At 55.0% G+C, this 22,535-nt stretch overlaps 1 protein-coding gene across 1 annotated transcript; it reads left to right on the forward strand.

Annotated features, from left to right (window-relative positions):
• Window positions 1-568: 568 nt before the first annotated feature.
• KCNH6 (potassium voltage-gated channel subfamily H member 6) lies at window positions 569-20,736 on the forward strand. Its single transcript, XM_055332254.1, has 13 exons — window positions 569-644; window positions 1,445-1,675; window positions 6,766-6,927; window positions 7,027-7,232; window positions 10,499-10,924; window positions 12,200-12,599; window positions 13,629-13,828; window positions 13,995-14,247; window positions 17,162-17,355; window positions 18,446-18,530; window positions 19,097-19,265; window positions 19,969-20,155; window positions 20,452-20,736. Exons 1-13 carry the CDS (start codon window positions 569-571, stop codon window positions 20,734-20,736), a joined length of 2,874 nt encoding a protein of 957 aa, XP_055188229.1.
• Window positions 20,737-22,535: the final 1,799 nt, after the last annotated feature.

Here is a 22,535-nt window from a genome sequence, read left to right on the forward strand (position 1 = left end):
AACCCTGAATGAAACAGCAAAAGTCCACCTGAGGGCTCTAACAACTCTTGCTCCTCCTCTCCCCACCCCCCGCCTAAAAAGACCCGGCCAGGCAACGTCTGGGCTGCCCTTCGGTAGCCGGAGAGGGTCGGAGAGGGGCTGAGGCCACTGGCCAGCGGCACAGGGGCAGAAAGAAGCTCCGGAGAGGAGCCCTGATCTGTTCCTGGTGCTGCACTTCTGCCCGGCTCCGCCCCCTCGGAGTCAGGGCCCGCCCCTGCCCCGTCGGGTCGGTGAGAAGTTGCCCCCGCCCCGCGAACCCCGCCCCGCCGCCGCGCGGCTTCTTTCAGCACCGCGGCGCGGACAGCTCCGGGGCGGGCGCCTGGGGAGTGAGGCGCTCGCCGAGCGGCCGGCCTGGGAAGGCGGTGCAGGGCCGCGGGGGGTCGGCGCAGGCGGGCAGCAGGGGCGCGGGGCCCCGAGCCCTCCCCCGGGGCGGCGCCCACCCGGGACCGGACGCCGCTGAGCCCGAGGGCAAGCGCAGAAGCAGGGAGCCGGGGCCCTGGTGGCTCCGGGAGGAGGCTGCCGCCGAAAGATGCCTGTCCGCAGGGGCCACGTCGCGCCCCAAAACACGTACCTGGACACCATCATCCGCAAGTTCGAAGGCCAGAGTGAGTGTGTGCGTTGAGGTGGGGGCCGATCTGAATTCCTGGTCCGGTGGCAGGAGTGGAGGAGACCCTTTTACTTACTTCGAATGGATCAGGGTGGGTCGGGGTCGGGGGTACTGATGAATGCAAAATCCTTCGCTTTAACATCTCCGGACACCTTCTGTTCCAGCAAGCCCCACTTACCTCAAATGCCACGCTCTCTGCTGGAGCAGCAGAAGCAGAGTGTACTCCCCTCCTCCCCTGAGTTGATTTCTTGGTACCCCAAGGGCTTACCCCCCTTCTATCACTGTCTTGCTTCCTCCTCCTGAACACCCGCCCCCCATTTCCTCCAGAGATTTCCTTGATCCCTTCTTTTCACTGCCTGACCCTAGCCACTCTAATTTTTCTAGGAGCTCTCACCAGGCCTGGGCCCCATCTGATCACATCCTGGCTCCCTCTTCCTGACTCCCTGCACTGACTCCAGGAAGCCTTGGGCCTCCTTCCCAATTCACTGACCCCATTGCTGCCCTGGTCTTCCCAGGACACTCAGGCCTGACTCCTCCTCCTACACATTTCTGGTCATTGTTCTGATCTCCCATTCTAACCATTACTCTCATTACTTTCAGGAGTCCCATAACCTTCCCCCATCACCCTGGCCTTCTAGGCCCCCTCCCCCCACATCAGACCTCACTTCTCTCCCTCATTCTGGTTATTGCTCTGCTCCCCCATCTAGACACCCCTCACTGCTGCCAAGAATCCCTATGATCTTTCCACCCCTCATTGCCCAGTCTTGGTTGCCATGGGCTTCCCACATCCCATCCCAGGTCGGAAGTTCCTGATTGCCAATGCGCAGATGGAGAACTGCGCCATCATTTACTGCAACGACGGCTTCTGTGAACTCTTCGGCTACTCCCGAGTGGAGGTGATGCAGCGACCCTGCACCTGCGACTTCCTCACAGGCCCCAATACCCCGCGCAGTGCCATGTCCCGCCTAGCGCAGGCCCTGCTGGGGACAGAGGAGTGCAAGGTGGACATCCTCTACTACCGCAAGGATGGTGAGGCTCCCTCAGACTACTGGTTCTGCAGGACCTACTCAGTCCCTGTCTTGTACAGCCAGAGTAGCCCTCAGGAGGGCGCTGACCCAAGGGCCAGAGGCCCTGACAAATCCTGTTCCTCTCTGCTCCTCAGTTTCCTCATCTGCAATGGGGGAGGTGGGGGGAGCAGTGTGCATTGAAGTCATTGAGGTCCTTTCCTGAAGCTGGGGACCAGGCTGACTCACCAACTGATCCTTACCCTAGGCAGGGCCTCCACCATCCCTCCCCCATGTTCCCAGTCTCCTGGCTACCCACTCTGTCACTGTCAGCCCCAGCTGTCAGGCAGCTGGAATGAAAATTAACCTTTCCTCATCTCCGTCTGCTCTGGGGATTAGGGGAGGCGTCACCCCCTCAATGCCTCTGTGGGCAGGCCAAGCTCAGTGGCTGCTGGCTAGGAAATAGGAGTGGACCTGGCTCACCCAAGCCTCAGATCCTTGGGGAGATAGACTCTGGAGTTTGCCCTTACCCAGAGGTCCATGCAGTTTGGTATGTCACTGCCAGCCCACGTTTATGGCAAGCAGAACAGAAGCATAGGGCAGGGGCTAAGGACAGAGCTCTTTGGCCCTTTAAGACCCTCCCCCTAGGACCTCAGAGTCTCCACAGTGGGTGGGAGGGAGGGGAGAGATGAGTGGGAACCAGGATTCTGAAATTCCCTTTGAAATCACTTAATGGCCCCCCAATCTGGTTCTGCATCAGAATTACCTGGGGCGTATTTTCCAAAACACACCTTCCCTAGAGAGAGGCTGACTCAGAGGTGTGAGTTGAAACCAAAGCAGGTGCATTTGGAGAAATCTCCCTGGCGGTTCTGATGTTGTGCCAAGTTTAGGAACCACTGGCTTAGATAAATCCCTTCATTTCATGGATGAAGAAACCAAGGCCCAAGAAAAGGGAGAGACTTGTCTAAGATCCTACTGCTGGGGTCCAGCTTGGGGCCAGAACCCAAGTCTCAGGATTCTTTCAAGATATTTGTTTGGAGTAATCCCAAGAGGGGAGATGACCCCAACTGCCTCTGTTCAGAGGCAGCCTTTCTGGAAAAGGCAGGGATGAGAGTCATCTGAGTAAGTGACAGATGAAAGGTAGGCTCCTTTGGATTGGGACTGAGGGGTACCGAGAACCTGGGGCCTAGGGGGCTGGGGCATGTGTGGGACATGGATGGGTATGTGTGTGCCTGTTTGTGTTTCAGGGCTTCTAGGGTGCTTCATGGGTGGGTCCTGGCTGTCCCCTGGCTGTCTCCTGCTGCTGCCAACCAAGCAGATGCAGGGCTAGTGATTAGGGGACTAGGAAGAATTAGGCTTAGTTTGGCAGCACTCACAGGGTTAATGAAGTCAGAATATTTTTAAAAGCTGTGACCTCACCTCCTCACATCATTGCAGGGAGGAGGTGGCAGTCAGAAGAGTGAGAAGGGTTCCCTAGGAATAGGACGGGACAGCAGGAAATGGCGGGCGGGCAGGAATAACAGATCCTTTTCCTTGACCCCAGAGCTCTACCTGGGCCTCAGAAGGGTCTGGACTGATACCAGGCTCCTAAAGATGTCAGATCAGGTCTTTTAGGGTCTCCTCAGCACTTTGCATGTGCCCTGGGCTGGGGCCAGAGATCAAGACCAGGCCTTAAAAAAAAAAAAAAAAAAAAAAGACCAGGCCTTGGCCCTCTGAGATGAGGATTCAGATCTTCAGAATCTTGCTGGGGTCCTCTGACTATCAGAAGAGACTCCAGGACCTAATCTTGGATGCTGGCTCTGGGTAAAAAAGGAAAATTATCACATATCTGATGCCCCCAAATCCCAGTCTATGCCACCCAAACCTAAGCCCTTCTCTGTCCTGTTACCTACCTACCTACCTGAGACCTACCGGAGATTGGCCTGAAACCTAGAAAAGAGAGCTTCTTGCCCTACATTGCTCTAAGGAAAGGATGTGGTGCTCAGATAGCTTATGTTCACCTTATGGTCCACTCCAACCACATGATTCTTTTTTTTTTTTAATCATATCCACATCTTTTAATCTTCCTGGCAGGCATCCTAATGGTGATTTCTTCCCTTCTTCAGTCAATGCCCCCTCTCACCCCCTCCCCCTGATTCCCGGGAGGTAGAAAAGTGTCCTAAACAGAACTCTAGCTGGTTTGTTTATAATCCTCTTTTCCTCTAAAAGGGTAATCCACTGACAGTTCTCCAAGTCAAAATGAAAGGTCTGCGTTCATGTATTTCCACATTATATAGCAGCACAAAGTTGGATTCAAAGAAGCCAGGGCACTCGGCAAAAATTACCCCATGAGATAGGGCTCAGAGACCCCTGAGAACCTGGCTTTTCCTCCATCTGCCTTTACTAAGGAAAGTAAGAATCTAGCAGATAAGGCGGAATGGGGATGTTCATAAGACTAGAACTAATGAGAGCCTGGAGGGAGGGATGAGAGCACTCACATCTCCCCTACCTCCATGCCTGCCCCCGCTGAGCACCTGCCAGAGAAGCCTACGCCTGCCTGCCTTTGTTGGGCCCTCTTGTCTAATGACTCCAAAACCAGAGAGTCTCCTAATCTCCAAGCCATACTAGAGGATGCCTGGGCTCCTCCAGTCCTCAGCTCTGGAGGAGGAGGACAGGGTAAGGACCGAGGTCAGAGGCTCCAGTGTTTCCCCGCATACTCCCACATGAATGCAGAAGCACCAAGCTGGAGGCCACCCTCCCCTGCTACCCTTTTAGTGGCAGCTTTCTTCTGAAGCATCAGCTTCTCCCTGAGGGCTCACTGCAACCCTGGATGGGGTGGGCATAGAGAGATGGGGATGATAGATAACAAGGAGGCTTTGCAGAGGAGAGCAAGGGCCGGGGCAGGAGGTAAGAACAATGGGACACTGAAGAAAGGAGCACATCCAAGAGGCAGAGAAGAGCGGAGAGAAGGGCTGCATCTCAGGGAGCAGACAAATCTGCTGCCCTCGGTCAGAGAAGAGGTAAGCACTGGGAGGAGCCCCTGGAAGGGAGAAAAGGCAGAGACTGTGGACCCCCCACCCTCCAGCAATGGGGCAAGAGTACAGGGACACGGCCACTCCTGGACACAACCTGGGGTGACACATTCACCTACTTCTGGTTGCCCAGACACAGTCACTTGTGAGCAAGGACAGCCGAGGGATATGGAAAAAGAATGCTCTGAACTCATCCAAATCCTCATAGCCTCCTGTCTGCCCACCCTACAGACAGCAAGAATGAAGTTTGGGCACAGGGTGCCATGCATAGCTCCCCTCCAGCCCTCACTGCTATGATGGATCTTTGTTCCCAGCCTCAGTTTTCCAAAGATAGCAACAGTGGATGGGTCCAGCCAGTTGAACACTGGGCCTTGACTGTTCCCAACAGTACAGAGAGCCTGAAGGCCCTGCCGCTCTGCCCAGCTCTCCCCTCACTGTCCCCTCCACCAGGCCAGATCTCTTAGTGCCTTAGAGTGAAGAGATAGGCTGGCTTTGGAGGGAACGTCTTGGACCACTGGCTAGACTTCCTGGCTAGGTCCCAGGGTCCAAGCCTCCCCACATCCTGGGCTGACAAGAATGCCAGGCTGTGGTCTGGGAGGCTGAGCCTATAGCACCGTGAGTCCAGGACTGGTCACAGAAGCAGGCGGGTGGCCTCTCCTCAGTGTGGATGTCTCCCCCGGGACCCAGTGCAGCAGCTGGCAGATGGCTGCCTGGTGCCTGGGAGTCCGGGAATCTGATCCAGGAGATTCCTGTTCCTGGGGAAGAAGGTAGGAGGGAGGATGGGGGCAGCTCAGTTGCACCCTAGCACTGAAGGTGTGAGGAGGCACTTTGGGGAAAGCAGGATCCTGATGGACCCCAAAGTAGCAAGGCTCCTGCCAAACAGCCTCACCCCCACTCACATTTACACATTCTTTCATGTACTCAATCAACAAAAGCCACCTGGGATAGGTGCTGGCCCCTCACAAATGAGACAGACACAAACCTACCCTCAGGAAGGGGCAGCTCTGCCTTCTGATTTGCATATTTACTTGAGGCCCCTCCCCCTTAGCATCCTGCCCTTTGGGCCCCATAACACACCAACAGCTTGAGCAGAGACAAGGGACCACTGGGTACCTTGGAGAGAGGGCTCATGGGACATCCACCCACCCACTCAGTCCATAGGGCTGGGCTCTGGGGGGCATGTGGCTGTCTTAGCTTTGATATGTCCCACTTGCCAATGTGGGGGAGACCCTGAAGCCAAGAAGGAAGAACATAAGGCCAACATCTCGGTCTAACCTGTCCAAGAGGGTGTGAGAGTGGCAGGAGGGGGCTGCCCTGTCATCACCCTGCTGTCTCATTCCCTCTCCAGACCCCAGGCTATTGCCCTGCCTGCCTTCCAGTCCCAACACTTCTGACCTTCGAGGCCTGGGGCAGCAGCCTGGCCTTCACGCTGGTGTCCTCCTCATCCTGGACCATTCCCTTCTCACCCAGCTGTTATGTGCTGAGTGCCCAGGGAGCCCCACTCTGTGTCCCCTTCCAGCCCCAACCAGGCAGTTTCTCAGAACCCCAGGCTCTAGAGAATGGGGGTCTATGTTTGCCTCCCTCCCCGAGGATCCACTGGACACCAATCATGGATCTTTGAGGCCTCAAGAGTCAACTGGTTCCATGCACAGCACTTAGTGTGTTCTCAATGAGTTTCTTCCAGCATTGGGGGAGCGGGGTATTTTTGTGGGAAAGGAATATGGGAACTGAACCCAGGGCTAGCCAGAGCTACATGGGAGTAGAATGCCCGGCCTCACCTCCCCACTTAATCCATTCCATCTGCTCAGCTTTAATCACAGAAGAAGCAAACCTCAAGGTTAAACCCTGAGCTGAGGGCTGAGTGTGGACTTGGGCCCGATGCTACATTATCTCCTAATGAGCAGCTAAGCTGCCCTCCTTACCTCTGCTCTGTGGGTGGGACACCTGCTGAGCAGCATCACCAACCCCCTGCCCAGTAGTCCAGGCCTCCTCATCCCATGGCTGTCTTTCACTTGACCTCAACCCAGCCCCCTCCCTGGCTTCCCTTGGCCATGTTTCTACAGGAGAGGATCCCTTCTGTGACCACTCCCAATGGTGTTTGCAGCCTCCAGCTTCCGCTGCCTAGTGGATGTGGTGCCTGTGAAGAATGAAGATGGGGCTGTTATCATGTTCATCCTCAACTTTGAAGACCTGGCCCAGCTCCTGGCCAAGAGTGAGCGCCGCAGCCTGTCCCAGTGCCTGCTGTCCCAGAGATTCCTGGGCTCTGGTGAGGTGGGGTGCAGGTGGTGGTGGGGGTGAGTGGGGGGACCAGATGAGGCAGCTGGTCCCCTGGCCCTGGCTGTTCTGACCCTGGGACTGGTTTCAGAGGGCTCTCATGGCAGGTCGAGTGCACAGGGGCCTGGCACAGGCAGGGTCAAGTACAGGACCATTGGCCAGATTCCACAGTTCACACTCAACTTCGTGGAGTTCAACCTGGAGAAGCATCGCTCGGGCTCAACCACAGAGATAGAGATCATTGCACCACACAAGGTGGTGGAGCGGACCCAGAATGTCACCGAGAAGGTCACCCAGGTACGGACTGCAGGGCAGGGTGGGCGGGGCTGTGCTGGGCCTGGAGGGTCCCTTCTCAGGCCTGGGGCTGGAGGTGGCAAAGGCAGTCAGCTTGTCCGGCCCCCGGTGTCTGGTCTGAGCCCCAGGCTTCCTGTCCTGCTGAAGTCTGATTCTCTAGACCTAAAGGCTTACCCTGGGGTCTCCACCCTGATGGTAGAGCCAGGGGAGGTTGGTGTCAACAGAGCCTGGGAATAGTGCCACATCCTAGGTCTGGAGGCGTCTGGGATGGGGGAACACACAGGCTACCACGAGGGCCTGTTCAAGCCTCTGCCAGTCACAGAGAAGGAGAAGCAGAGAGAGGAGGTGGCAGGACCACACTGAGGGGAGATGAGGAGGAAGGATGGAGGGAGGCCCCCAGCCCTGCTCCTGACTCTTCTCCCCACCTCCCACCCCCCACCACACCACAGGATCCTCCTGCAATCCGGGCAGAGGGGAGCTGGTCCTGGCATCTTCAGCTCTCTTTGAGCAACTTCCTGGGGATCATCCCCTGAATGCCTCCCTCCCCTTAAGCCCCTCCTTGGACAGCCCAAGGCAAACCTCCTTGGGTTTTCTGTTTCAGCTGACCCCAGTGTCCCCTCACATGGGGCCTGATGCCCCAGTCCCCCCAACCATTCTAGAGGGAAATGCAAGACCCCTGTCTGAGGTTCAAATGACCAGAGTCCTGCCAGTGACTTGCTTTATGACCTTGGACAAGTGATCTTATCCCCTCTCTGGGCCCCAGGGCTCTCACATTAGGCATTAAGGGGGGGCTAGGCCAGGGCTGAGCAAGGAAGTACAGGTCATGGGGAGGGTACGAGGGCCTCCACCCAGCTTTCTCTGAAGCTTTGCCTTCATGGGGGATGGGGGCCATTCTTCTTCCTCCCTGCCTCCTTTCACTTGTGATGGAGCAGGTGGGATGGAAACTCCCAGTGACCCAGCCCCTCCCCAAACATGAGAACCCTGGAAAGCAAGCACCCCGGGCTGCAGGGCTGGGCCCTCAGAGGTCAGCAGGGTGGCCCAGTAGCCTGACTACAGGAACTCCACCAGGACCACTCATCCCAGGGCCCTCAGGTTGACACAGGGGTGATGGGGACTGTTAGACTGGCAAGTGGCCCATGAAGACTGAGAGGCCTGGCTGGGGCCTATGGTCCCTGCTCTACACAACCCACCTGGTCCTATCCTACTCCCTGCCCTGGCCAGTCTTGGCTTTGCTAGCTCACCTGAAATGGGCCCTAAGGTAGGAGAGGTGCCTGATAGAGCTTAGAGCAGAAAGCTGTATGAGCCCAGAGTAGGGCAGTCACCCTCACTTCAACCAGGGCTCCAAGGGCTGGAACCTCAAATTTGAGTTCCTACATCCTGAGAACTCTGCAGCTCTGGGCAACACTGGGAAGGGTCCTCATGCTGGCTTCAGAGGCAATGGGAAACCGTGGAGGTCTGTGTGGTGGGGGAGATGGCACCCTTGTCTGGGGGGTTCTGGGGAGGTGGACATCCTCTTCTTATCTACCCCCAACCTTCTGAATTCCTACCTCCTCCCCTCTCAAGCCCTATGATTTGCTATTACAACTTGGTGTGTGTGGTTTTTTTTTAAAGATTGTATTTATTTAGGAGAGAGAGAGAGAATGAGCTGGGAGGAGCAATAGAGGGAGAGAGAGAAGCAGACTCCCCGCTGAGCAGGGAGCCCAATTCGGGGCTGGATCCCAGGAGCCTAGGATCATGACCTGAGCCAAAGGTGGATGCTTAACCGACTGAGCAACCCAGGAGCCCCCATCTTGGTGTCTCTTGAGCAACCAGGGAAGGAGAGGAGTAGCTATGACAACTCAAGCTCTCATGACTCATTCAGCTCAGTTGGCTGAGGTCAATGCCTTGAGTTGAGCCCCAATGTGGACTAAGTGCTGGGCATATAAGATGGCCTGTTGTTCAGTGGAAAATAACTGTGTTCAGGGGTGTTTACAGGGGACAGGGAGAAAAATCAAGAAAGAGGGTCAGAAGAGGCTTCCTGAGAGGCAGAATAGAAGCTGAGGCCTGAAGGCCGAGTAGGGACTCACTGTATGGTGGGGACACTGTGACCCCTTCTAGGTGTTTAGATGGCTGATTAGGGACCCACAAGGTGAAACCAGCCCTTTAATGGATCTTGTCTGTTAATGGATTTGGTTTGCAAGGTCAGAACCTTATATTGCAGATTTTCTTGAACCAGGGCCATCTGCCCAGGCCAATCCAGTGGTGGTGTTAGGGTCAGTGGGCCACCCCTCAGGCTCCATCTTTGTTGGGGCAGTGCTTGACATAGGATGAGTCAAGAGGAGGATTTACCGTAGAGTAACACATGCCATTGAGATGCACCATGTCATTTAATCATCTTTTTATGGAGTTGGTTGTCCTTTGTTATTCATTCTGCATGAGGCTTAGAGAGGTTGTAAAATTAGCCCCAAGACAGACATATTGCAACATCAGAACTGGGATCAACCTGGAAGGTCTGGCTGGCTTAAAACACATGCCCTTCTTGATGCCCCGGCTGTTTCTTGTGTTGGGTAGCTGGCCAGAGCCTGGGAGTATTGGGCTGAGCCTGGGGACCCTATGTTGGCCATAGTCTCGGAGGCAAGGGTGGGAGGGGCAGAGCAAAGCGGGCTCAGCTGAAAGTAATGAGCAAAGCACCCTTGTACATGTGCAAAATAGTCGGGGCTCTGTTGTGCCCAGGATGTATCAAGGGCTCAGATTAGCTACATGCCTCCAAGTTTGACTCTTTCCATGGAAGGCTCTGTGAATCAGCCCCAAGGAGGCCCCTCACTGGTCTAGACTCCACAGGGCCTTCAGAAATGAAGAGGTTATTCTGGGAATGACTTGTTCCCATCAGAAATCCTGACCATGGGGAGCCAAGCCCACCGGAAAGGACCAAACCACCAGCTACCCCGTCGTCTAGGCTCTTCAAATGACCCTGAGCCTAGTCCTCCCCTGGCCTCCCCACCCTCCTCCCCCAGCCCTGTCTTAACTCCAGGTTGGCCTGTTTGTGAGGGAGTTGGGGAGCTTCCAGCCTGGGATCACCCTTCATCCTATAGCCCACCTCCTCTCTGCACTTCCTCCCAACACACCTATCCCCTTATGAATTTGCCCCATACACGCTCAACCCCATCTCTGCTTCATTCCCTCTGTCCCCACAGCCCCCTTCCCAGGCCTCACCCCAAAGCCTCATCCCTCCCAATCGGTTTCACTAGTGACAGACACCCTGCTGACTGCCCTGTGGCCCCCACCCCCAGGTTCTGTCCCTGGGCGCCGATGTGCTGCCGGAGTACAAGCTGCAGGCACCACGCATCCACCGGGGGACCCTCCTGCACTATAGCCCCTTCAAGGCCGTGTGGGACTGGCTCATCCTGCTGCTGGTCATCTACACGGCCATCTTCACACCTTACTCGGCTGCCTTCCTACTCAGTGACCAGGACGAGTCTCAACGCGTGGACTGCGGCTACACCTGTAGTCCACTCACCGTGGTGGACCTCATCGTGGACATCATGTTCATTGTGGACATTGTCATCAACTTCCGCACCACCTACGTCAACACCAATGATGAGGTGGTCAGCCACCCTCGCCGCATTGCCGTCCACTACTTCAAGGGCTGGTTCCTCATTGACATGGTGGCTGCCATCCCCTTTGACCTGCTCATCTTCCGCACTGGCTCTGATGAGGTGAGCAAACCCTCAGGCCAGCTGCTGTGGCCATCCCCTGTGCACCAGCCTGGGGCCTCCCAGCTCCACAGTCCTGCGTGCAGAGAGCACCTGGCATTGGATATCTTTGCCAAAGCAGGTGGGGGGCCTCAAACATGTGCCATCTCCCAGCCCTGGAGAAGGACCAGCCAAGGCTGTGCCCTAGACCCTATGATCCAGAATTCTGACCCCTCTGGGATGGGCACGCCTATAGTCCCAGCTCCTTGTGCTGGCTTCTAAAGCCCACTTACCCTGGAGTTGCGAAGGGAATCCATAGACTGCTTCTGCAAGGCAGCCTGCCACCCCCTGCCACGCCCAGACCCTCCATTATGCCCACTCACTCCCCACAGCTGACATGAAGGCATTTTCAGGCTCTTCTCATAGCTTCTAATCCCACTGAGTCCTTTTGCCCATGTCCTTGGGATCAGCTTTCAAATCAGCTCTGCCTTCTGTGCTCCAGCCACCCCCTCAATAGCCTATCCAGCGGGCAGTGTCCATCTGACTCCCATGCCCGCCCACTTCCAGCCAATCTATCCCCATTCTCTCCACTTCTGCTGCCCCTGGCTGAGCACTGAGGAGCCTTCTTAACCACCTCTGCCCCACCCCTGCACCTGCCAGCCTCACCCCTCCACACAGAAGCCAAGACCAGCTTCAGGTAATCTATCTGACACTGTAGAACTTCAGTGGCTCCCCAGTGGATTGAAATAAAAGCCAAGCTCTTTTTGGGCCTCAAGGTCCATAGGAGCAGCCCCTGCCCACCCACCTTCCAGGCTCATTTCTCACCACCATCTTCCACTCTGCGCTCCAGGCAGCAGCACCACACTTGGTTTCCCACATGGGCTGTGCTGTTTCACACCTCCACACCTGGCTTGGCTCACTCTACTCCTGTGTCTAGAATGCCTTTCCCTCTCCCTCCTGAGGCCTGCAGACTCAGCCTCATCTCTCAAGATTCAGCTCATGTGTCACCCTCTCTATGAAGCCTCCCCTGCCCTGCACTACAGAATTGACCTCCCTTTTCTCTGCACTCCCCTGGACTTCTGTCCTCACAACCATAACACTGTTTTGAGATTTAGGCTGAGAATTCCTTAACGTCCTGCCCTGGGCTGCACTGTGCTGTGCCAAGAGCCCAGAGCAGCTGCTCTATAAGTGTTTGTTGAATGACTGTGTGACCATATGCACAAGTGAACAAATGTGGTCCTAAGGGCAGCCTTTCCAGGGCTGACTCTTGGCCCCATGGTCCCCTCCCTGCCCTTTCAGACCACAACCCTGATCGGGCTGCTGAAAACGGCAAGGCTGCTGAGGCTGGTGCGTGTGGCAAGAAAGCTGGACCGCTACTCTGAGTACGGGGCGGCTGTACTTTTCCTGCTCATGTGCACCTTTGCACTCATTGCACACTGGCTGGCCTGCATCTGGTATGCCATCGGCAATGTGGAGCGGCCCTACCTGGAGCCCAAGATCGGCTGGCTGGACAGCCTGGGCGCACAGCTTGGCAAGCGCTACAATGGCAGCGACCCAGCCTCTGGCCCCTCGGTGCAGGACAAGTATGTCACGGCCCTCTACTTCACCTTCAGCAGCCTTACCAGCGTGGGTTTTGGCAACGTCTCCCCCAACACCAACTCTGAGAAGGTCTTCTCTATCTGTGTCATGCTCATCGGCTGTAAGTGCCCAGACCTTACCTATGGCATTCAATTTTTAGTTTCATAATGAGACATAACACAGTAACATTGTGTGTGATGGGGAAATACCAAGCAGGCAGCACAATGAAATTTTGCATATGTACACCTACTATACACAAAATTTACCATACTTACAACCCTTGCTATGTGCCAGGCACCAGGGCCAGCTACATTATTTGCAGGGCCCAGTACAAAATGAAAATATGAGACCATTATTTTTAAAGTCTTAAAGATTTCAAGAATGGTGACTTCAGAGCCAGGAATCAAGCATGGGACCCTTCTTAGCACCCAGGAAGCTGGCCCCTGCCAGGCACTTTTGTGAGTGCTTGTCCAATGTGCACACTTCATTTTCATCACTATCCCATGGGTGCCATATTACAAGCCCAGTTTACAGACCAAGAGACTGAAGATCCTAACTTGCCAGGGATTACATAGAGACCCAATTTTATCGCAGGGGACCAGCTCCCCTGGCTATGTGTGCTGCCAGGCCCTGCACTGTGCTGCCTACTTCCCAAGACACCTCGTCTAGCAACACAAGAGTCAGTGTGGAATTTTACACATAGATTAAGTTGTCATGTTCAGGGTATTTAGAGATGTGAAAGCCCAGAGAAACAAAAACAAGAAAAAAAGAATGGGTGAAAACAGAGACCCAGAGTTTTCCCTTTATTATACTTTTTTTTTTTTTTTACAACTTGAAGGACAAAACAAATCTGTACTAAAAAAAAATCATTGCCCTAGTTCTCAGGAGTCTGGCCTCTGGGCCCAGGAAGGTGCCAAGAGACACAGGACAGAGGGAGGAGGGCAGTAAGCCCAGAGGCTTTTGTCCCTCGTGTGCCCTGGCGCTGTTCTGGGCACTCTGACTTGGCCCTGGACAGCGGGGCCCCTGATCAGAGAGGGCTCCTAGGGAGAAGGATGTCTGGAGCAGGCCCTGGGGTGCTATGGCCTGGTGGGGCTGTGGAGGAGCTCACTACCAGCACCCCATGTGTGGCCCCCCGGCTTCCTCACCCCAGCCCTCATGTACGCCAGCATCTTTGGCAACGTGTCCGCCATCATCCAGCGCCTGTACTCCGGCACGGCCCGCTACCACACGCAGATGCTGCGTGTCAAGGAGTTCATCCGCTTCCATCAGATTCCAAACCCCCTGCGGCAGCGCCTGGAAGAGTACTTCCAGCATGCCTGGTCCTACACCAACGGCATTGACATGAACGCGGTGAGCCCCTGCCGCCCTACCTCGGGTGGGGAGGCCGGTCCAGCTCAAGTCCCAGCTCCGGCCGAATGCCCCGGGGGAGGCCGAGGTCCGGCGGGCACAGGGCACCCCCAGACCCCTCCCCACCCGTTCCTCCAGCCTCCCGCTGGACGCGGCCGCCCCCTCGCAGGTGCTGAAGGGCTTCCCCGAGTGCCTGCAGGCCGACATCTGCCTGCACCTGCACCGCGCGCTGCTGCAGCACTGCCCTGCCTTCCGCGGAGCCAGCAAGGGCTGCCTGCGCGCCCTGGCCGTCAAGTTCAAGACCACGCACGCACCGCCCGGGGACACGCTGGTGCACCTCGGCGACGTGCTCTCCACGCTCTACTTCATCTCCCGTGGCTCCATCGAGATCTTGCGCGACGATGTGGTCGTGGCCATCCTAGGTGGGTCTGGCAGGGAGGCCAGAGCGGTATGGGTGAGTGTGATGGAAGTAGAGACGTCCTGCGTCCGGATGATGGTGGCACCTTTTACGGGTCTGCCATGTGAGCGTGCGCGGTGGAGAGCTTTATACCCAGCTGACGGAATCCTTAAACCCAACCATATGTTCCATTTTCCTGATAGGGAAGTAGAGGCTCAGAGAGGTCATGCTGACAAGTGGCCAAACACGGATTCCAAGGCTACGTGTCAGACTCTGAGTCTGGGAAGGGTACTACCTTCTTCCACTCTTGGGGAGCTCAAGAGTGAGAGGGCGAAGGTTTATCTTGGGTGGAGGGAGGACCCCAGTCTCATTCACTGCTGCTACAAGGACAGCTGAACACTTTGAAGGAAGGATATGAGCACTGGACAGGGGAGAGATTTGGGGGCACACTCAGCCTCAGCTACTCACCAACCATGTGACCTTGGGCAGGTCACATCACCTCTCTGAGATGATTCTCATCTTCCTTACCTTCTCCCTGTCTTTAGCCCACCCCAAGACCCTGATCAGGATGTCAGCCTCTCCTTCCTTTGGTCTCCATGGCTGGGCTCTCCTCCAACCCCAGTGTACAGAACCCCTCCAGTTCCTCTGTTCAGTACTCTCCCTTTGGCCTGGCCTTGGCTGCTGTTCACCAAACATGGGCTCAGCTTTCTTTTCCTCACCCTATACCCTCACCTGAGCTGCCTCGTTGCTCCTGCAATCTTAGCCTAATCTATGCCTCAAGGAGCCCCAGAGTGTTGTCCTGGCCCCAATCTCTCCTTAGACCAGAATATGCCAATCCTTCTTGGGTATGGCCACCATATATCCCATACACAGACCAAACAACATGTCCCAGTCTGAAATCAGCATCTTTCCTCAAAAGCTGTTCCTTCAGAATCTCCATCACTGTGAACTGTTTCCAGGGCCAGAGATCTGGGAGTCAACCAACCCTTCATGGGGAGACATGGGAAGATTTTGAACGGAAAAGGAATATGCACAGATGTGAATTTTAGGTCACTGGCAGAAGCTGGAAGATTGGGGAGGGGGGTAGACCAGATGCAGGGACACAGGAAGGAACTCTTGACACCTCTCCAGTAAAGCCCCACAGAGGGCTGGAGCCAGGCAGGAACAAGGGGATGCATGTGGGACAGAGGGGTATTAACGAGGGGAACAGACAGGAGTCTGTGGCTGCCTGGATGGTGGGACTGGGGGAGGAAAGGAGAAGGACACATGCTGCCATTCTGCTTGGAGCACTTGCCTGGCAGATCCTGGGCATCCTTTAAGACTGAGCTCAAGCCATGCCCTCCTCTGTGAGACCTTCCCTCACTCTCAGCCTACCTTAGGACAAAATGAGAGGATTTCAGTTCTCTGAAACTTAAATTGGACTAGCTTCTTAATTATTAAATATTCATCATCCTTCCCACGTGCATGGCATTTCTAAGTGGAAATGGACATTAGATCATAATCCTTCACCTACTGAATCATCATCATTTTACAATGCTGCCCAGATTTCGAGCTTATGGGTTTCCTATGTGACTCTGGTAAGTCCCTTCCCTCTCCGGGCCTCATTCCCCTCCTCCAGAGCAACCTTTGATCCTGTTCTCTTGGGCAACAGGTCTTGGCTTTCATCCATCATTGTCCATGCAAACCATTAGCACTCCTGGACTGAGGGGCTGCACTTTCCTGTGGGGAGTGGACGTCAGGCAATCATGGTCCCTGGCACCCCAGCCCTGGGCTCTCTGTCTGCGCACACTGTGCAGCACACAGCTATTTCTTCTGCTCCGATTGCCTTTCTCCTGGGGGCTGATCCCTCATTGTCATAACCCAGCCCCCACTTCATGTCCTCTGTAAGTCCCTCCTCCCTTCCTCCACCATCCCTGGTAGATTTAGCCCTCCCTGTTCCTTAGCTCCTTAGCTCTTGGTTCTCCCCTGTCCTACGGCTCTGTAGATCATCTGCAAACCAGCTGGTTGTTTAGGTGCCTGTCTTATGGAGCTTTGGGGGCTCTTTGTGGGTGGGACAGCATCTTATTCTTTTTTTTTTTCAGCATCTTATTCTATGTTAACATCCTGTGGCCAGCACAGTGGGCCTGACCCCAGGGGGGCCCGCTATCCTTGCCACATGCCCCAAGTATCACCAGCGTATGTCCACCCTGGGATATCCATCCCCCCCATTGCCTTGCATCAGCCTGTCTGGTGCCTCTTACTCTTTGAGGCTGTTTCTCCAGCATCACATCTGTTCCTCTGGACAGTCCAGTGTGGCAGGCAAGGCAGATATGGTTATACGGTTATACCCATTTTAGAGATGAGAACACTGTGGTCCACAGAGGAGAAGTCACTTCCCTTGGCTTCCTCTGCTAAGCCCATGCTGGTTACCTGGCCCCATAGCAGGGTGTGGGAACACAAAGAGACAGAAGCCTCAGGTCTTGCCTGGGGAGCAGTGGGGTGCTCTCACAGCACCACCAGGCTGAGGATCGAGGAAGAGGTTGAGCTGGGAGCCTTTGGTGTCCCTTCCTGCCCATTGTCCCCTGGAATGGGGGGTAGGGGCTGGACAGGAACAGTGCCAAAGAACATGGAAAATAAGAGGGGGGCAGATTTTGACAGAGGGTGGTCCTGAGAGGCCAACAGACTGGAGTGTGTGGGGGGACCCACATACTGGGACAGGTATGTGCTCCCTGCAGAGCTCAGAGAACAAAGGAAAGGCAGTTTTCACATCAAACCGCTCTAAATCCCCAGCCAGCACAGCCCACCTTGACCCCAGAGCATGATCCCGAGCACCAAGCCCCAACCTGATGGGATCCCTGAAGTGGGGGAATTGGTGGTACAGGATCAAGGGGCCCTCAGGGAGGTTCTTCCAAGGAGACCTTGGAGCCAGACCCTGGAGAGACTTCCTGCTCCTCTGGCAGGAAAGAATGACATTTTTGGGGAGCCCATTAGCCTTCATGCCCGGCCGGGCAAGTCCAGCGCAGATGTGCGGGCCCTGACCTACTGTGACCTGCACAAGATCCAGCGAGCAGACCTGCTGGAAGTGCTGGATATGTACCCTGCGTTTGCAGACAGCTTCTGGAGTAAGCTGGAAGTCACCTTCAACCTGCGGGACGTGAGTCAGGGCTGGGTGGGCCAGGGAGGGGAATGGTCTTGGCCAGCTGGTAACGGGCAATGGAGGCTGCTGAGCACTTGGCCTGCCTGGCCTGAGGGAACCCATTTGACCACCTTCCTTGCTCTCAAACCCATCCTGCATCCCACACCATAATTTCTTCTGTGTCTACACCATTATGGCCAACATAATGCTAAGGATGATGATTATCAAGTACCAACTCCACACTGAGCACTGGGCTTCTTTTACATGATCTCATTTAGTCTTCTCCTGGCACACGGTCTTATTTTTCCCACTTTCCAGATGGAGAAACTGAGTGTCAGAGAGGATGAGTAAATTAACCAAAGCCATACCTCCATATAGTAAGCCAGACAGTCCAAAGGTTGGACCCAAGTTTGTGCGACTCCATAGCTGAGGCTTTTTCCACCCCATGGCACCAAGCTGGAAGGGGAGCAGTGTCTACCATCCAGGGGCTCACAGAGCCAGGTCCCAGGGGTGCAAATAAGTGATAAAGCGACCTCTCCTCTCAAGCTTATCACTCAGTGGAGGAGTTTATAACAACTCAGGGAAAATAAAGAGCCTAGTTAAATAACCAAGGAAGTCATGAGGAGGTGTGGGGAGACCAAATTTCTATGGAAACTGGAGTTACCAAGCAGTGGGACAGCCAGTACAAACTGGAAGTGCTCAGAAGGGACTGTATGGATGAGGCAGGGTGGGGGAGGGTGTCTGGAAACAGTTTGTGTGAAGGAGGGGGCAAGAAAGGGAGGACTGCAAGGAAGGCTTCTCCCCACCCCCCCACCCCTACCAAATCTTGCTACTCAAGGCTGCCTTTTCCAAGACCCATGTTGGGGCGGGGGCAGGGCAGGGGGAGATCTGCACATCTCCAAGCCCCTGTTAATCTCTTGCCCACCCACACAGGAGACAACCTACAGGAAGCTGCCGGGAGCTTCAGGGGGAGCCCGGCCACCTGTTACCACTTTCTCACCTAGTTGTCTCAAGGGCCTTGGGGGTGGGGGTGAGGGACAGGGGAGAAAAAAAAGATGCCTCGTCCCAGCTTTGGTACCTATTACTTGATGTTCTTGTTCCCCACAAGGCAGGCGGGGGTTTCCAGTCATCACCCCGGCCAGCTCCAGGCAACCAAGACCACCAAGGCTTCTTCCTCAGTGACAACCAGTCAGGTAGGCAAAGCCAGCCCCCACCAGTGCCTGCCCTACCCCAGCCCGAAGCCCCTGCCCAGCCTCTACCTCTTTCAGGTCCTTCCCCGATCTGCCTCATCTTGGGAGAGGCCTCCTTAGCCCCTTGATGAGAGGCGAGGTGCTTTCTCTCCTAGGCTCAGTAATAGACACCCTTGTCTCCTTCCTGCCCCTGTGCACTCAGAGCCTGAGTGAGGGCTCTCCCCAGGGATGGATACGGGCCAGCCCACTGGGGTTCCACATCAGAGCACCAGGGGATTGGCTGGGCTGCAGGCTCCTGGACAGTGAAGCCAGGGCTGGACTGTCTCCATCCATCTAGCATCCCCAAGCTGGAGCCCTAGCTCCCTTCCCAGGGCTACTGGGACTTTCTGGGACCTGGAAGGCAGACCTTTATGGGGATAGGACCTTATACTCCAGGGGGCCCAGGTAAAGAGATCCACTTTTCCCATCCTGTGTTCCCATGGCCAGTAGGGGAAGGGGATGGGCTCTGTCCAGGCCATGCCTGTGGATCCAGCCGGACCAAAGCTCAAGCTTTCTTTTTCCTCCTACAGCTGCAGCCCCTTCCCTGAGCATCTCAGATACATCTGGCCTCTGGCCTGAGTTGCTGCAGCAAGTGCCCCCAAGGCCAAGGCACAGCCCCCCAAACCCTCAGGGAGACCCAGACTGCTGGCCTCGGGAGCTAGGCTCCAGGCTAGAGCAGCTCCAGGCCCAGATGAACAGGTGAGTGTCCTGTGGGCCAGGGGTCTCAGCGGCTGCAAAGAGCAGACCCAGCAGTGGGCTAGCCACGGGTGCCCCCTCTTGGTGACTCAGGGACATCACTGGGTACCCTGTGGGTTTTAGAATGGCAAGCCCTTCTCTATGTCACTAAGACTAATTCTTTGGATGGCTTGTCCTAACAAACCCTGGAATGGGCCAAGGAAGCCTTTTTGGAAGAGGGGCATAATGTGGTGCAGAAACAAATTCCAGGGGCTCTTGGAAAGGGGGTGTGGCCCGTGGATGGCAGGGCTGTGGTGGTAGAGTGAGGGCTTGGGGCAGGATAGTCCTAGGCTCCAAATCTACCTCTGCAACTGACCAGCAAGAGTGTGGACAAGTTACTTAACTACTCTGAGCCTCCATTTGCCCTTTCATGAATTGGGGATAATCAGAATACCCATACCAAAGCTTCCTTATGAGAGCTAAATGAGTGTGCACAGTGTCTGGTCACTGTTATTATTGAAGTCTGGGATATGCTAAGGGAAATTTAGGCAGGGGCTGTGGATCACAGCAGGGAAATAACTTCTAGTAGCTCCCAGGCTATCATTCAATCCAGCAGGAATGGCATGCAGGCTACAAAATTGAGAGCTGCCCTCAGGACCTGAACTGTCCTCCCTTAACCTGATGCTGACTCTGACTCTGACCTTGACTGTGGGGCTCTGTCTGGCAGGTTGGAGTCCCGCATGTCCTCAGACCTCAGCCGCATCCTACAGCTCCTTCAGCAGCCCCCGCCCCCGGGTCACACTGGCTACATCCTGGGAGCCCCTACCTCCGATGACCTGGCCTTGTTTCCTACAGCCTCAGCCACTCAGAGACCAGGAACAAGGCTGCCCCAGGGCGGTCTGACTCCTGCCCAGGTGAGCAGATGAAGGGATCCCTGGGGGCTTACCTGGAGGTAGCTGTGTGTCCGCCCCCACCCTGAACTTGGTTTCAATGTGGCATCAAGCCCAGGGCCCCTGGGGTCTGAGAGCAGCTGTGGCTTCTGTTGTCCTCCTTTATGTCATGACAAGCAGCCCTGACAGGTGGTGGCAAAGCCTGGACTGTGACCACAGACCCCACAGCTGGGGCAGGGCCAAAAGGACACAGCTCCTGCCAGTTCCCATCTCTGAAGTTGGCGGCCTCTTCCTTTCTTGCCCCCCACCCCCATCCCCAGGTCCCAAGCTGTGGTGACTTGGACAAGTTTAGGCTGAAGCAAAGGAACTCCTCCTCCAGGGTGCCTACCCTGGTCACGACCACAGACAAAATTCTCACACTATCCTCAGAACGGGAGCAGCCTGAAGGGATCCTGTCACCCCGAGCCTCACCTCTTCATCCCCTTGAGGTACAGGGACTCATCTGTGCTTCCCGCTTTCCCTCCCTTCCTGAACACCTGGGCCCCGTCCCCAAGCAGCTGGAGTTCCAGAGACATAGCTCAGATCCTGGATTGACAGGGAGTTAGAACTATTGAAACCCCAAGAGAAAAGATACCATGAGGGGACTGAAGGTGGGTGACAGTTAAGGATTTGGGGGAGGCAGACAGCTGCCAAATTGGCCTCTGAAAAGCATTCCCCTACTCTAGCTACAAACTGCCAACCCAAGTGACCCACAATGGCACTGGTGAAGAGGCTCGGGACTTTCCTAGACTCCTCTAAGGCTCTGTTTAGACAGTAGGCCTGGTGGAGGGTGGGTGAGGCTTGGGGGTTGAGGTAGCTTACAGGCCAGAGGACTCTGCAAAGAAAGAAGTTTCCGATCTGTGTGAGAACCTTGCTCTCGGCTGGGTGCTATCACCATGTGGCTCAGAACTAGCCACCTCTTCATGGCCCAGCACCCAAGGTTAGTGAGATCTCCTGTCAAGAGACTTTGAACTGGCTGGGGATGAAAATGTCCTCTGTGGTGAACACATCAGGGCACAGAGCTCCAGCCCCCAGCCACTCCGCCCCTCATGGTTCTATAATAACCTTTGGGACTCTACCAAGCAGTGGAATATCTCACAGCTAATAAAGTCTGCACATTTCACGTTGGGCTGGGTGTGTTATTTACCTGAGGGTAATCAAGTCCTTGACTGTGCTGTGACTCCAACAGCTGTGGTCTTCTTCAAGCCCCTCTCACAGGATTTGTGTGTTGCGGACCTGAAGGTACTCTGCTGGGCCCAGGAGCCCCAGGAGCATGGGACTAATAACCGGGCTGGGGTAAAGGGAAATGGAGAGGCTCTTAGTCACCATCAAGAATCATGACAAGAGCCAGCTTCCATAGTGCTCACCCTGTGCCAGGACCCTGCTGACAGCTCTGCAGATATGAGTTCACTAAGCCTCACCAGAATCCTATGGGGTTCATATTGTTAGTTCCATCTTAGAGATGAGGGATCAGGAGGAGAGAGGGTAAGAAAGCATAAGGGGAACTTCTGGGGTGCTAGTACTGTTCTTTTTTTTTTAAGATTTTATTTATTTATTCATGAGAGACACAGAGAGAGACAGAGACATAAACAGAGGGAGAAGCAGGCTCCTTGCAGGGAGCCCAATGTGGGACTCCATCCCTGAACCAGGGATCACACCCTGAGCTGAAAGCAGACACTCAACTGCTGAGCCACCCTTCTAGTACTGTTCTGCTTACCGATCCAGTCTCTGGTTACATAAGTGTGTTTCAGATTGTGAAAATACATGCACTTCTTTTTTTTTTTTTTTTAAAGATTTTGTTTATTTATTCATAGAGACACACAGACAGAGGGGCAGAGACACAGACAGAGGGAGAAGCAGGCTCCATACAGGAAACCTGATGTGGGACTCGATCCCAGGTCTCCAGGATCACACCCCAGGCTGCAGGCGGCGCTAAACCGCTAGGCCACCGGGGCTGCCCAATACATGTACTTCTATGTGCAAATTATACTTCAATTAAAAAAAAGTAATCTTAGGATCCCTGAGTGGCGCAGCGGTTTAGCGCCTGCCTTTGGCCCAGGGCGCGATCCTGGAGACCCAGGATTGAATCCCACATCGGGCTCCCGGTGCATGGAGCCTGCTTCTCCCTCTGCCTATGTCTCTGCCTCTCTCTCTCTCTCTCTCTCTCTGTGACTATCAGAAATAAATAAAAATTAAAAAAAAAAGGAATCTTGCCTAACATGGGAAAAGAAGGACACACTTTCAACCCAGATGGTCTGGCTTGAAAGCACGTGCAGTTAATCACTCCAGTGAAATAAGCTGGCCAAAAAATACCTGGTCACCGATCCTCAGTCCTTTTTTGGTGTTCTTTGAAAGAATTTTGAAA

This window comes from Nyctereutes procyonoides, unplaced genomic scaffold (assembly GCF_905146905.1).
Source record: "Nyctereutes procyonoides isolate TBG_1078 unplaced genomic scaffold, NYPRO_anot_genome, whole genome shotgun sequence".
In the NCBI taxonomy this organism is placed as follows: Eukaryota; Metazoa; Chordata; class Mammalia; order Carnivora; family Canidae; genus Nyctereutes; species Nyctereutes procyonoides.

Excerpts from the sequence above, each read along its gene's own strand:
- KCNH6 (XM_055332254.1), top strand. The coding sequence starts at position 569 with ATGCCTGTCCGCAGGGGCCACGTCGCGCCCCAAAACACGTACCTGGAC. Across the intron at positions 12,600-13,628 it reads CTGTGTCATGCTCATCGGCT|CCCTCATGTACGCCAGCATC; the intron begins GTAAGTGCCCAG and ends TCCTCACCCCAG. Across the intron at positions 19,266-19,968 it reads CTCCAGGCCCAGATGAACAG|GTTGGAGTCCCGCATGTCCT; the intron begins GTGAGTGTCCTG and ends TCTGTCTGGCAG.